The sequence below is a fragment of the Giraffa tippelskirchi genome, chromosome 2, assembly GCF_054371585.1.
Source record: "Giraffa tippelskirchi isolate mGirTip1 chromosome 2, T2T-mGirTip1v1.2.pri, whole genome shotgun sequence".
Taxonomy (NCBI): domain Eukaryota; kingdom Metazoa; phylum Chordata; class Mammalia; order Artiodactyla; family Giraffidae; genus Giraffa; species Giraffa tippelskirchi.
In genome coordinates, this window is record NC_137276.1 from 34,405,951 (window position 1) to 34,419,154 (window position 13,204).

The window sequence follows — 13,204 nt, forward strand, 5'->3', positions numbered from 1 at the left end:
CTCTGAGTCTAGCAGGTTGGAGTTCAGAAGACCAAGAGTTCAGAAATCCAGCTGTGAGTCAGTCCATCCTTGCTGAGGGTGAGTTCTTTGAATAGAAAGGAACCAGATGCTCTAAGTTAGGGATGGGTCTGAGCACACTGGAGCTCTAGGCGTGCATCATTCAGCCCCATGTAAACTCAGATCACCAGGTCTGGACCCACAACCTGTCAGGCAACTGAAAGGCCTTGACAATATGACTGTCAGAATGCTAGTCGCTCAGTCATGTCCAACTCTTTGCAACCCCATGGACTGTAGTTCACCAGGCTCCTCTATCCATGGAATTCTCCAGGCAAGAATACTCGAATGGGTAGCCATTCCCTTCTCCAGGGCATCTTCCCAACCCAGGGATTGAACCTGGGTCTCCTGCATTGCAGGCAAGTTCTTTTCCATCTGAGCCACCAGGGAACTCCCTGGAAAATCACCAGGGTCTGGAACTGTGCTTAAAACACTGATAATGGGATTACATTGTCCCATTTTTCCGAAAGGAGGAAGAAGTAAGTTGTGGAAGTCAAATGGTAGGAAATAGCAAGGTGATACATGACAAAGTCTCAGAATGGATTTTTTGGTTGTGAGAACACGGAAAATAAAGAGGCGACTAGAAAGAAGTAGAACGAGTTTACTAAGAAAAAATCTCCCATACAGTAACCTGTTTAGACCTTTTGGGTACGGTAACTCACTTTTTGGAAAATAACAGATAAGCAGCATCTTCCAACTTTCAGGATGGTAAAAATTATTCTTAAGTAAACAGATTACCAGGACTTCCTTATGGCAATTCTGATTTAGTTAGGCAGATTTGAGACCTAAGACTCTGTGTCTTTGAAAGTGCCTCAGTGATTCTTTCTTTCTTTATTTGGCTGCCTTGGGTCTTAGCTGCAGCATGCAGCATCTTTAGTTGTGGCATATGGGATCTAGTTCCCTTACCAGGGATCGAACTGCTACTCAGTTGTCCTGCATTAGGAGTCAGAGTCTTAGCAACTAGACCACCAGGGAAGTCCCTGCCCCAGTGGTTCTTATCAATGTATCCTGACTTCTGGACTGTCTTTGACAAGGTCTTTCCTAAAGACCTGAATCAGAATCCTGCCTCTGCCACTATGAGCTGGGAGGCTTGGAGAAAGTCCCATAGATGGCTAGACCTCAATTTCTAGTCTATAAAGAAAGAGGTTGAACCAGATTCTGCAGAAATGTGGGCTTTGGAGAACAGAGAACCAGACAGGAGGGATAATCACCTAAACTCCAGTGAGGTCCTGCAAGAAGGGCCACAGGGCTCTCCACTGGGCTGTCTGGCTCAAGGGCAATCTGGGCGAAGGCACAGTATGGAAAACTGCTAATAAATACATTGGATGAATAATGTTAAAACCCACAGGGAACCTTATATACTGTAATAACATACTCAAACCAAGAAGAGCAAATTTAATAGCGATAAATGTGAGGCTGCTGCTATGTGGAAGGTTAACATTAATTGTAAACCTGGAAATATGGGGAGACTAAGTTTAGTCCTGTGAAAACAACTGAACTTTTTGTTTTCCCCAAACTCAACATGGGCCTGGTATGTGTTAAAGAATTTAAATAGTGAGAACAGTCTGAGGTTGCATTAACTGAGGTATAAAGTTCAGATTAATAGAGGTGATGCTTACACTGTTCATGAGTTGACAGACCCTGAGCATGGACTTAGTTCTGGAAATCATGTTTAAAGATGGACAAATTCAAGCATATTCACATATGTAAGAATATCAAAATAGTCTTAATGGAAGAGTCATATCCTGTGAGGCACTGTTGACACAACAGGAACATTTAGCTTGGAGAAGAGAAAAGCTGGTGAGAAGACACATGCTGGCTTTCAAGATGTGCAATTAGTCTGTGCAGCTGCAGAGGAAAGCTGTTCCAAAGAGTAGGAGGAACAGGAAGGAAGATTCGGGCTCCACATACAGAAGACTTTTGCAACAACCCGATCTATTCATTAGTGGAGTGGACACTGTGTAAGTCACTGCAAATGTGCAAAGAACAGGAAAGGCAGCAGCTACAAGAGCATCCAACTACGTCTTGAAGACCACAGAGCAGAGGGCAGCTGGATCTGCTTGGCACTGAGATGTGGGCATTAGTTTCTGGATAAAGAAAGCAGAGTGGAGGAACAGTGCTGCCAAAGAAAAAGTGCCTTTTATGTTGGGGAGTCAGTTTCTTCTGCAGAATTTGAGGAGGGCCAGGCATAAGCATACACATGCTAATAGTTCAGTCAAACGGCTTCATAACAAAGCCCATCTGTGTAGGTCTCATGGCTTCTGGAACCCAAGTAAATGCAGCAGCTTCGGGGAGTGCAGATCTGGACAAAGGCAGACCTAGTAGAGGTCTCAAACTGGTGACACTTAGCGCTGACTTCACCTCCAGACCAGACTTGTTTGGCTGATGCAGTGTTTTAAGAAGTTTTAATTAGGGCTGCTCATTCATGAAGCGATGTGCACTCCCTTGCCCTCCTTGCCACTTCCCAGCTGTTATATATCCAGCTGGCTTGTATGTTTATGTTTCCTGGTTGGCCCCTGAAGCTGGCTGCTTTTGCAACTCTTGGCCCAGAGCTGTGCATGATGGTCAAATTGGGCAATGTGTACCTCCAGGGTACACGAAGACTTCTAGGAACATGCAGGTTTGGATCTTTAAAAGAAACCAATCTCCAGACTCAAGATTTTTCAACATGTTTGGGCACTCTTTTAAAAACAGGCTTGCCTGAGAACAAGCTTGTGGTTGGCTAATTTTCCCTTAGCACCTTCTCTTCATGATTGTTCTTCTCACTTTACAAAAAAACAAGAAGAACTCTCACTGATCAAGCAACAGTCTTACAGTGATACAGGAGATGAGGTGAAAAACCACTCCAGGCAGTAAAAAGAACATTTGAGGATGCAGAGCTACTAAGAGAGTCTTAAGAAATGAAAGAAGGGGGTGTCTGATTTCATCCAGGCAGTAAACACATTTAGGGTTTTATGTCTTGTCTATCATCTATCTGTATCTATCTCTCTATCTATCATCTACCTATCTACCTACCTTTCCTTTCTTCCCTTCCTTTCCTTTGTCTGTCTATCCATCTACCTTGGAATTAAAATTCAGAAGTGAGATGTGCATCAGAGGGATGATAATATAATGTTTATGTGAATAAAAAAATAAAGCCAGACCTTTTTTGATCAAATAGAAGTCTGACTGGGCTGATTTATTTGACAAGTACTGTTTTTGTATGTTACGTTTGTATATAATTCATGTTATCTATTATATATTTATACAAAATAAATACTGTTCTCCTCCTGTTGGGGGCTGAGGTTTATGCAGCAACTCTTGGCGGTGGTAAGTTTGAAAAGTGTGTTTCGGGGCCAACAGTGCCCTCCTAAGTAGGGCAGATAGTTTTGGCAGCTGTCATTCTGTGCAATGAGTAAGTGCAACCTGGCATATGGACTCACCGGTCCTGGACCTGAACTTTTTCACAGATCCTCGGGCAGAGGGCCCTCCTGTGAAGGCAAGTTTGGGGTGCTCTGAGTATAGATGTCATGAGTGAGGCACATACAGAAGTGCCTTGGGGTCCACATACCACAGTGATGCACTGTGCCAGCTTCCACAGGGCTAGGACCACAGAGCTGCTGCTACTGGGGGTCTACTACTGACCTCAGGGGTCACAACCCCATGCTCAAGTGGTCCACAGGGGCAGGGACTCTTCCTAAAGGGGACTCCAGTGACCACTGAGGGATTGAGAACTGTGAAGCCCAGGTCCAGAGATAAAGGTCGCACATTATTCTTCCCAGAATAAATTAAATAATGAGGTGCATTCTACATCAATTTTTCAAAATAAAATTTTAGGAGAGTGGGAAGAGAGTATTTATCAGCCTATTAAAACAAAAGCCAAAACTCAAATATATCATTCAAGGAAAGGGAATCTCCAAAAACTGGTTACCTGGCTGAAAGTTTAGAATGACATCAATTTCTTTGTTCTGGCCGAGCAGCATCCCTGTAACCTCTTTAACAGAGCGTACCTTTTGCTTTAAGATATCCACCGGTGTCTGATGGGCTTTTAATTTCTTATTTTTGAGAAGCACTTTCCTTCTGAGTCGGTCAGGTGAGGGGAGCATTGGATCATCTGAGAAATCACTCTCAAATAAGAATTTAGCCACCAGTTTTTCTCCAAACACAGTCTAAAACAATAAAGGAAAACACATCATCAATGACTTTTGTCTATCCTTGAATCACTTGGCTAGATATTTCAGCTCAATGGAATTCTTCTAAAAATCCCAGGAAGAGGAACTAGGAAAGAAGTTGTATCCATATGTCCCCACCCCTCTGCATAGTTTCTTGGTGGAAAGAAGGGAGGTAGTGAGAAACCAGGTAGAGGGTTTTAGGCCACTATCCAGAGGGCAGCTCTAACTGTTTAGGAAAATACTCTGGGGTCTGATGTACAAAAGAAGAAAAAGAGATTCAGTCAGAGGCTGTGGTTTGTAGAATATGGACTGCTCCAGATGTGGGCAGGAGGTCAGAGGATACAAACCTTGAAGAAGGTGGGAAGTTGGGACAAAACGAAAAATAACAGGGAGAATTTGTCACCATTTGGTAAAAAGAACTGCAGACGCCATTCTCACAAAGGTTTCCTGAGGACTGGTCTCCAAAGGGACATTTGTGTCCCCCAAGGAGGTGGGTGTGGGGAAGGTACAGGATGATCCCCTGGGGTGAGGGTAGAAAATATGGCAGTTTCTATTTCTAGTTGTCTTTTTTTTTTTTTTTAATGCAAACAGAACAAAAATGGAAGATTATTAGTGCTTAATGTACAGATTGAAAATGGGACCCTCAGTCTTATGTCAGGGGCTTTTCATAAAGGTCCCTGCAGGACTGGCGAGGGGTCTCCACTGATGCAGAGGAACCAAAGGTGTGTCCCTCATATCTTTATTTGGTACCAGATTATTGAGATGATCACAGTTTGGGTGCCATGGTGACCACTGTGGTTAACTTCATAAACAGATTTTCTTTAAAATATTTTGTAATGAGATGAAAAGTGATTATGAAAATCCTTTACAACATACAGAAGCTCACACTTTATATAAGGAAAATGCACTTACTCAAAGAAAGTGAAGTCGCTCAGTTGTGTCTGACTCTTTGCGATACCATGGACTGTAGCCGGCCAGGTTCCGTCCATGGAATTTTCCAGGCAAGGATACTGGAGTGGGTTGTCATTTCCTTCTCCAGGGGATATTCCCAACCCAGGGATCAAACCTGCATCTGCATGCAGACTCTTTACCGTTTGAGCCACCAGTGAAGCCCACTTAGTCAAAGGAGTATTCTAAGTTATGCAATGTTCTTTAAAAAAAAGTTTCCTAAGATTTCTGACTTTTTCTGTGCTGCACTTCGTTACCAAATGATGATGATTATAAAATCACTATTAGTCTGTTCCTGTATGATAAGTGTAATGTTTTAACACTGATTGAGAAAGCAGTTGCTTTTTAGATAAAATTTGTGTTCTGGAAAGAGTCAAGACAGCTGTCTAAAGATATTTCTATTGTCATGTGATTTTGTTGTAGGAAACAACGTATTTTAACATAAACACTCACTGTATGCACAGTCAAAACACTTGGAAACAGATTTCCTAATGGTTACAAACTCCTCTAAATGAAGGATTTAAGTGGAGTTTGAACTCATCTGTTAAAAATATAAAAGTGAAAGTGAAAGTGTTAGTCACTCAGTTGGTCTGACTTTTTGCAACCCCATGGACTGTAGCCTGCCAGGCTCCTCTGTCCATGCACTTCTTCAGAAAAGAATACTGGAGTGGGTCACAATTCCCTCCTCCAGGAGATCTTCCTGACCCAGGGATTGAACTCTCATCTCCTGCATTGCAGGCAGATTCTTTACTATCTGAGCCACCAGGGAAGCCCTAAAATATAAAAGTATATAAAGGCAAGACCTTTACATACAAACTCTCTAGCCAAATTCCAACAAGAACCTTTGCCTCATTAATGGAATTGAGAAATGAGTACCACGATTTAACAAGTGCAGTTAATGGCAACCCTTTTCCATCTGTATACAGGTATCTTTGTAAGGCATCTTTATCAGCTACTATAGCTATTAAAGACAAATACTGAAATAATAAACTAAAAACTAGACATGCAAATCAGCGATCACAAAAGTTTCAAAAATAATGAGGTGTATTCAATCACATTGTTCCAACTAAAAATTTAGATAATAAATAAACAGTCCTAATTTTTTTATGATAGCAAAAGGTTTTTGTATCATTAATAAATAATAGCATTAAAATCCTAGTCTTTACTTTCATCCTTTCTGTTACTGTCTTTTATATTTTATTTTTGCATGTTTTAACTAATATATGAAATATGTTAATAAGTAGGATATGTATATAATTTATGAATAAGTCAATATACACAATAGGAATACATGGCATATTTTACTGATGAGGTATGCAATCAAAAAAGTTTAGAGGGTTTCTCTGGTGGCTCAGTGGTAAAGAATCCACCTGCAATGTAGATGTGAGTTTGATTCCTGGGTCGGGAAGACCCCACATGCCTCAGAGCAACTAAGCCCATGTGCCACAATTATTGAGTCGCACTCTAGAGCCCAGGAACCGAAACTACTGAGCCCACAGGCCTAACCTGCTGATGCCCTTGCGCCCTAGAGCCTGTGCTCTGCAAAAGCAAAGCCACCGCAATGAGAAGCCCGCGCACTGCAACTGGAGAGTAGACCCCGCTCGCTGTGACTGGAGAAAAACCAGCACACAAAATAAATAAATAACATTATTTAAAAAAAAGTTTAGAGACCATCATTCTAAATGATGGCAAAGAAAAGGCAATATGAAAGGCTAATTAGTTTTGTTGGCACTAGTTTTGTATTTGGGAACGTTTTCTTCTCTCCATGCCCCTCCTTCCCACTGAGAGCCATATTCCCATAAATGCCTCTACCAGTGGAAGAAGGGGGAAGTATACTGGAGTATTTGCCTTTAAATCTGTTTGCATTATAGTTTCTTTGCATAAGGAAGAGCTGGGTGTTAACAGCGATTGTTGTGGCCAGTCTAACCTCTTTGCCAACATGGATCTCTGTATCTGAAGTTGGGCCACAAGAACATTTGACTTCTTTGCCCTTAAATATTTTCAGCTTTTCTATATATAACTGACAGATGACATCCTGGCACCCCTGATTTGTGATTCCAAAAGTGTTGGAGAGTTGGTCTTCTTTTACCTCTGAAGGCTTTCTGGAAATTGCCAGAAGACCAAAGAAGAATGCTTCAATCATTAGTTGAAAAGATGAACCACTCAAGAGAGAGCCCCAAGCTCAAAGGAGCATCCCCATTTCTCAGGTCTGAGGGATCTAACTATACATGTTTCACAGCTGAGGTCCAGCTGTGGTGTGGTCCACGGTGGCCCCAAATTAAGCCCAACAATAGTCAAACAAGACAAAGACCAGGCCACTGACCTGTCACTTAGCTGATACCTTACCTTGAAAATTTCTGCCATTTTTCGTTGCTGAGGCAATGAACAGTGGTTCTCAATCGATATGATGATGGGCAGGTCAGAGTTGATGAAGGCACTGCGATCAATGGCTTCAACCACTTCCTGTGAGGGCCAAAATGTCTCATCAGAGCTCAGATATCTGCCCAGGGTGTCAGGAAGCAAAGTACTAATAGCCACAGAAAGCATCTAACTTGGTGTATGCAGAAGACTCTGGCCAAAGTGGTTTCTATCTTTTTAAATATATTTTCAAGTTAAGCAATACGATAGGTTATTTTCTATAAAGACATTAAACTATTCATATTAAGTATTGTTCACATACTATGAGGAACAGTTATCAGTATCTTCAATTTAACTAATCAATATATACATAGAGTATATTATAGGTAAGATACATTGTTTAGTTACAGTATCAAAAATAATGACGCATAAGATACTTTCCTACTTTCAAGGAGTTTATAATCAAATCTACTTGGGCCAATAAGACATATATCATCTATATTTATGTATGTACATAAGCACAGTTATCAATCCCTCCTTTCCTCAGCATAAGGCACCAAAAGTTTAAAGAAGGCTGAATAGGAAAATGAGTTGAAGATAAAATATATTTTAGCCATTATCTTCACATATAATACAGAAATAGTAATATTCCTTCTCAGTCCAGTTACAGTTCAGAAAAAAAAAATGATGCCACAGCCAAAGACCCTCTGATTGAGGTTTATAATTGCACAATGAACAAATAAACTACCTAGAAACTGACATCATAATACAATGAGACCAGTCTTTCTGGATGACCCATCTCCCAAGGTGGAGTTCTCATTACTTTATAATGTTATTTCATCCTCTCCCGACACATGATGTTGGTCTTTGTCAGCAGAACACTGGGAAAAATGATCTTTAATTCTTACAGCAAGAGAACAACTCCTGCCTTTTATATATCATTTTATGATACAAAAATTGCAACCACATTATTATATGATAACTAATTTAAGGTAATGGTTACTAAACTTTGGTTGAATGGGAATCTAAGGAGAGTTTTAGATCAACTCCCAGAAAAATGAACATGTGCACATCCCCACAATTTGGAGAAGTCTTAAGCCCCAGGATAAGAACCCCCAACCTAAGGTGTAACTTGGAAGAGTCACTTATTTAAATGACGAAATGAAGATAATGACTCTTTGTGATCTGATCTAAAGAAAGTTCTGAAGCATTACCTTGAAGGGGATCTTGGTTGTCAGGGTGTGTCCATGATAAATGATGGGCATTCCATCATCTCCGTCCCAGCAGTCCAACTCTACACTCCTACAGCCTTGCAGGAGGACCTGTGGGATCAATGAGTGAATCCACCCCAGATGAGCAAATGGAGATAAAGCCTCAAATTAAACCCAGCACAGGCTTCCACATATCAGTGTTCACGCTCCAGGCTAAAACAGAAGGGCCTAAGATTAAAAAGAAACATTGCATGTAGGCCAAAGGCCACAATTTATCACAGGTGGGGAAGGGATAGAACAGATTAAGGTGGAAAGAGTGCTGACCAGAGCTGAATACTAGTGAAAGGTAAAATTTGATAGCAATAACATATGATCATTTTCCCATCAACTTTGATCCTTCAAGGGACCTACATATGGTATATCCTGAAATGAAAAAGCCAGGCTAGAGCTCTGTCTGAGCAGATGTCAGAGGAGGTGACACAGGTGCTGATGAGGACATGAAGACACTGATTCCTTAATGAACTGAAATATTTATATAAATCTAATCAGGATAAAAGTTCCTCTCTGTGTGGTGCTAAGTTGCCTCAGTCGTGTCTGACTCTTTGTGACTCTATGGACTGTTGCCTGCCAGGTTCCTCTGTCTATGGGATTCTCCAGGCAAGAATGCTGGAGTGGGTTGCCAAACCCTCCTCCAGGGGATGATCTTCCTGACCCAGGGACTGTACCCGTGTCTCTTATGTCTCCTGCATTGGCAGACAGGTTCCTTACCACTAGTGCCACCTGGGAAGCCCAAAGCTCCTCTATTTAGGCCCAAAACTAATACCTTTGCTGTGAACATGTAGCATGTGAGAAGGGTAGAAGCAAGGAGTTATCAGGAATTTGTTTGCTGTCTAATCCTAGAACAGCATCCACAGCAGAGATGGCAAATAAATCCATAAACTCCCCTTTTCCATACCCAGAGCAGTCATCAGTAATTAATCATAATACACTTGCCCCCAAAGCTCTGATACATTATCTCATGACCTCCTCAGCAAAGAACTCCAGGAAACACTACCGATGAATTAGATGAGATGATACCTCTCTGCTTTCCTGGATCTAAAGCTGGAAGCAGAGCTCCTGACCCACGTGTTTGGGTGGCATCTCTGTAATGTTAGCTTGGGTCAACTTCTTCCATAGACTCTATGTGTGGACCATCTTAAAAATGATGATATTCAAAAGGTTCAACCAAGCTAAGAGGTGTATGTATCTGTGAATCAGCCAACTCTCTGATTTAAGAATCCACATACCTATTTTCATGTAACAGCAATCCAGTAACTGGGGGCTAGTGGCCATTATAGTTGCTACAACATAACTTAGATAGTTGAATCCCCTTAATGCTTTTATATGAGATACTTGCTAGATTCTTCCCTTTGCACACCATATAGAACCCAGTTTTCCTAGGTGACCTCTCATCCCATGGGGAACTGACTCTGTGGTAAAGAATCCCAAGGCCCTCAGCATTTTTCAGCATTAGAGTATCTAGGGGTGTGTTGCTTTGGGCTGAAACTGTTGTGTAACATGACAGCTGGGCGTGAGGCTCTCTGTAGTGAGCCATACTGGGAAGAATGCTCACTGACCGGGAGCAGACCAGATGGGTTTTCAGCATGAAAAGATTAAAGGTCTGTATTAAAGTCCACATAACATGAAAGGTTCCACATACCGCTAGAATAGGAGAGAACCAGGGCTGGAAATTCCAGGTGAGAACAGGGCTTTCTCTCACTTCTCAACGACCCCATAAGTAACGAATGTTAGGGGGTAATTGGAGGAGTTGAGGGACAGCAGCGTGGTAAGAAATGAAATAAAAGGGAGCCTCAAACTAGGTTTAATCACAAATGTGAATCTATTTGAGGAGTTTCTGTGCTTTATTCAAAGGCTTGGGGTGTAATGTTAGGAGTTTAAAAAGAAAATGTCCCTGAAAAAATAAATTAAAAAAGAAAACCTCCCTGATGTCAAATAGGTAAGTGTAGTAGGAATTAAAGCTAGGACACAAGACCCTGCTTATTTTCCTGGAATAAACACACACACATACACATACACACACACACATTTCACTTCTTTCCCTTAGAACAGTAGATTTGAAACTTCTTTTAACCTTGGAATTCTCAGCGCAAACAGAGGGCCAATATAGAAAGCACATAAAACAGCAAATCTTCGGCTGCAGTGGGAGCAGGGCATGGGACCCTCTAATGTCAGCTCTTCGATGTCAGCAGCTGAGGTCCCTTGACAGACACTTATTCCGAAAATCATGACTCTAAGAACACATCTTCATTTCATAATAAAGGCACCTTAAACTTGTGAGTTTAAAAGACATACTCCATACCTGATAAGCTTTGGGACAGAAGTTTAACCCATGCTTCGAGGAATATCTAGAGTAATCTGAAGAATAAAGGAAGCTCAAGTGTGCTGTGTTTATGTATACAATACAGTTATAATGTTTACACTTGGACCCCTTCCCCCAACACACAGACATGGGCACACACACATACACAGGACCTAGCTAGATCCTCCCACAATTAACTCATCTTGTGGGAGTTCAGAAAACAGGCAGCATAGACAAAGGTGTTGCAGAAAATACAACAGAAGCAGCAGCCATACAGATAATTGAGAGCTGGATGTTTAGGTGAAAAGGATGTGCTTTTTCTAGTCCAGAGACCCTTCTGAGTTTTCGAGAACATTCCCATCAATTTAAGTGTGTAAGGATACTGCCTACCCTTTGCAGATTTTTTTTTTTTGGTAAGTTGGTTGTCATAATGATGGATTAATTTTCTAACAAATTGCAAAACAAAACAAACAATATTCTGGGAATATTCATAGACAGTTGCATTTTCTACTATGCTTTCCCACTACAATATATTGATTTATTTAGCATCTAGGCAAGCAATTAGATAGTTTTCTCATGGGAAAATCTAATTTTAGTAGGGGTAGGTCAGACTAACCAAGATCTAAAAGCTATGAGTCTCAAACTACTACTTATTTATTTATTTATTTTTGCCTAGAATAAAGGTTAAGTATAGATGGGGGGATGGGGAGCAGAGAAAAAAAGGAAAGAAAACAGCCGTATATATCGGCAGTTTCCCACACAACATGTTTCCTCACATTTCACAATTAACAGCATATAAGCTCATCAAAGGGGCCTGGGGTCAACTTTCTGTGATTGGGGGTTACGTAAGCAATGTTAATGAAAACCACATTCCCAGTGAAATTCTCGGTACCTGGCTGTAGAGTTCTACTGAGGATTCTCCTTTGAGCTGATGGCCCGTGAGGTAGGTATTGTGTGAAGATTCAATGTAATAGTAGGAGAGGGGCAGCTGCATTTCTTTAACATTCTCCTGTGACTCATCATTTTTCGAGGCAAAATTATCTTTATCCATTAGAAACCTAGGAGAAACAATTTTCTCAGGCTTGTATAGGAAAACTATATACTCTCTTTTCTGAAGTATAATTGACTTAAAATATATTAGTTTCAGGTCTGCATGCTAAGTTGCTTCAGTCGTGTCCAACTCTGTGTGACCCCATGGACTGTAGCCCGCCAGGCTTGGTCCATGGGAGAGTCCATGGGATTCTCCAGGCAAGGATACTAGAGTGTGTTGCTGTGCCCTCCTCCAGGGGATATTCCCAACCCAGGGATTGAACCCGCGTCTCTTACATCTCCTGCATTGGTAGGAGGATTCTTTACCACTAGCACCATCTGGGAAGCCCAGTTTCAGGTATACAACATAGTGATTCAGTATTTTTATAGATTATACTCCATAAAGCTATTATAAAACATGGCTATATTCCCTCTGCTGTACATTAATTCTTATATTTATCATGTGTATCACTTGTATCTTTTAATCTCCTTCCCCTATCTTTTTTTAAAAAATAATTTTATTTTTTGGCTGCACCACACAGCGGAACTAAGGTTCCCCCACCAGGGATTGAACCTGTTTCCCCTGCATTGGAAATGTGGAGTCTCAACCCCTGGACCACTGGGGAAGTCCCCCTTCCCCTATCTTGTCCCTCTCCCAAGCCCTCTCTCCACTAGTAACAGCTAGTTTGTTCTCTGTATCTACGAGTCTATTTGAAAAATATACATGCTTAAATGATGGGCAAAAATATTTTAAAAGTTACCTTGCAAATCCTTCAAATGACATTAGGCCTTGATGACACATACTAACACTAGGCTCGAACTTCTGCAAGGGATACAAAAGGAGTGTTATTTAGGTAAAGGAAACTAAAGGGAAAAAAACTGCCACATAATTTTTTAAAACGGTTCTGTTTTCATCAGGAAATATCTAAACCAAATATTTGGACTAATTTAGTTGTGGAGTGGTAAAATGTAGTTTTTCAGTCCAAGAGAAAACATTTATTATGTGTGAGTTTATTATATGAAGCATATTTATTTAAGAGGAAAAAAAGAGAGGGAGAAAAGAATAAAGCTGATTTATATGGAAACAAACAGTA

General features: G+C 41.0%; 1 protein-coding gene across 4 annotated transcripts in view; it reads right to left on the reverse strand.

Annotated features, from left to right (window-relative positions):
• Positions 1-13,204, reverse strand: part of PLCE1 (phospholipase C epsilon 1) — a 359,604-nt gene that overhangs the window by 42,248 nt on the left and 304,152 nt on the right. For all 4 annotated transcript variants that reach the window (XM_081553509.1, XM_081553501.1, XM_081553520.1 and 1 more), the window contains 5 exons: positions 12,872-12,933; positions 11,974-12,139; positions 8,726-8,833; positions 7,500-7,616; positions 4,044-4,202 (listed from right to left, as the gene is read on the reverse strand). In XM_081553509.1, the coding sequence (XP_081409635.1) occupies positions 4,044-4,202; positions 7,500-7,616; positions 8,726-8,833; positions 11,974-12,139; positions 12,872-12,933 (612 nt within the window). The remainder of the gene's footprint in view (positions 1-4,043; positions 4,203-7,499; positions 7,617-8,725; positions 8,834-11,973; positions 12,140-12,871; positions 12,934-13,204) is intronic.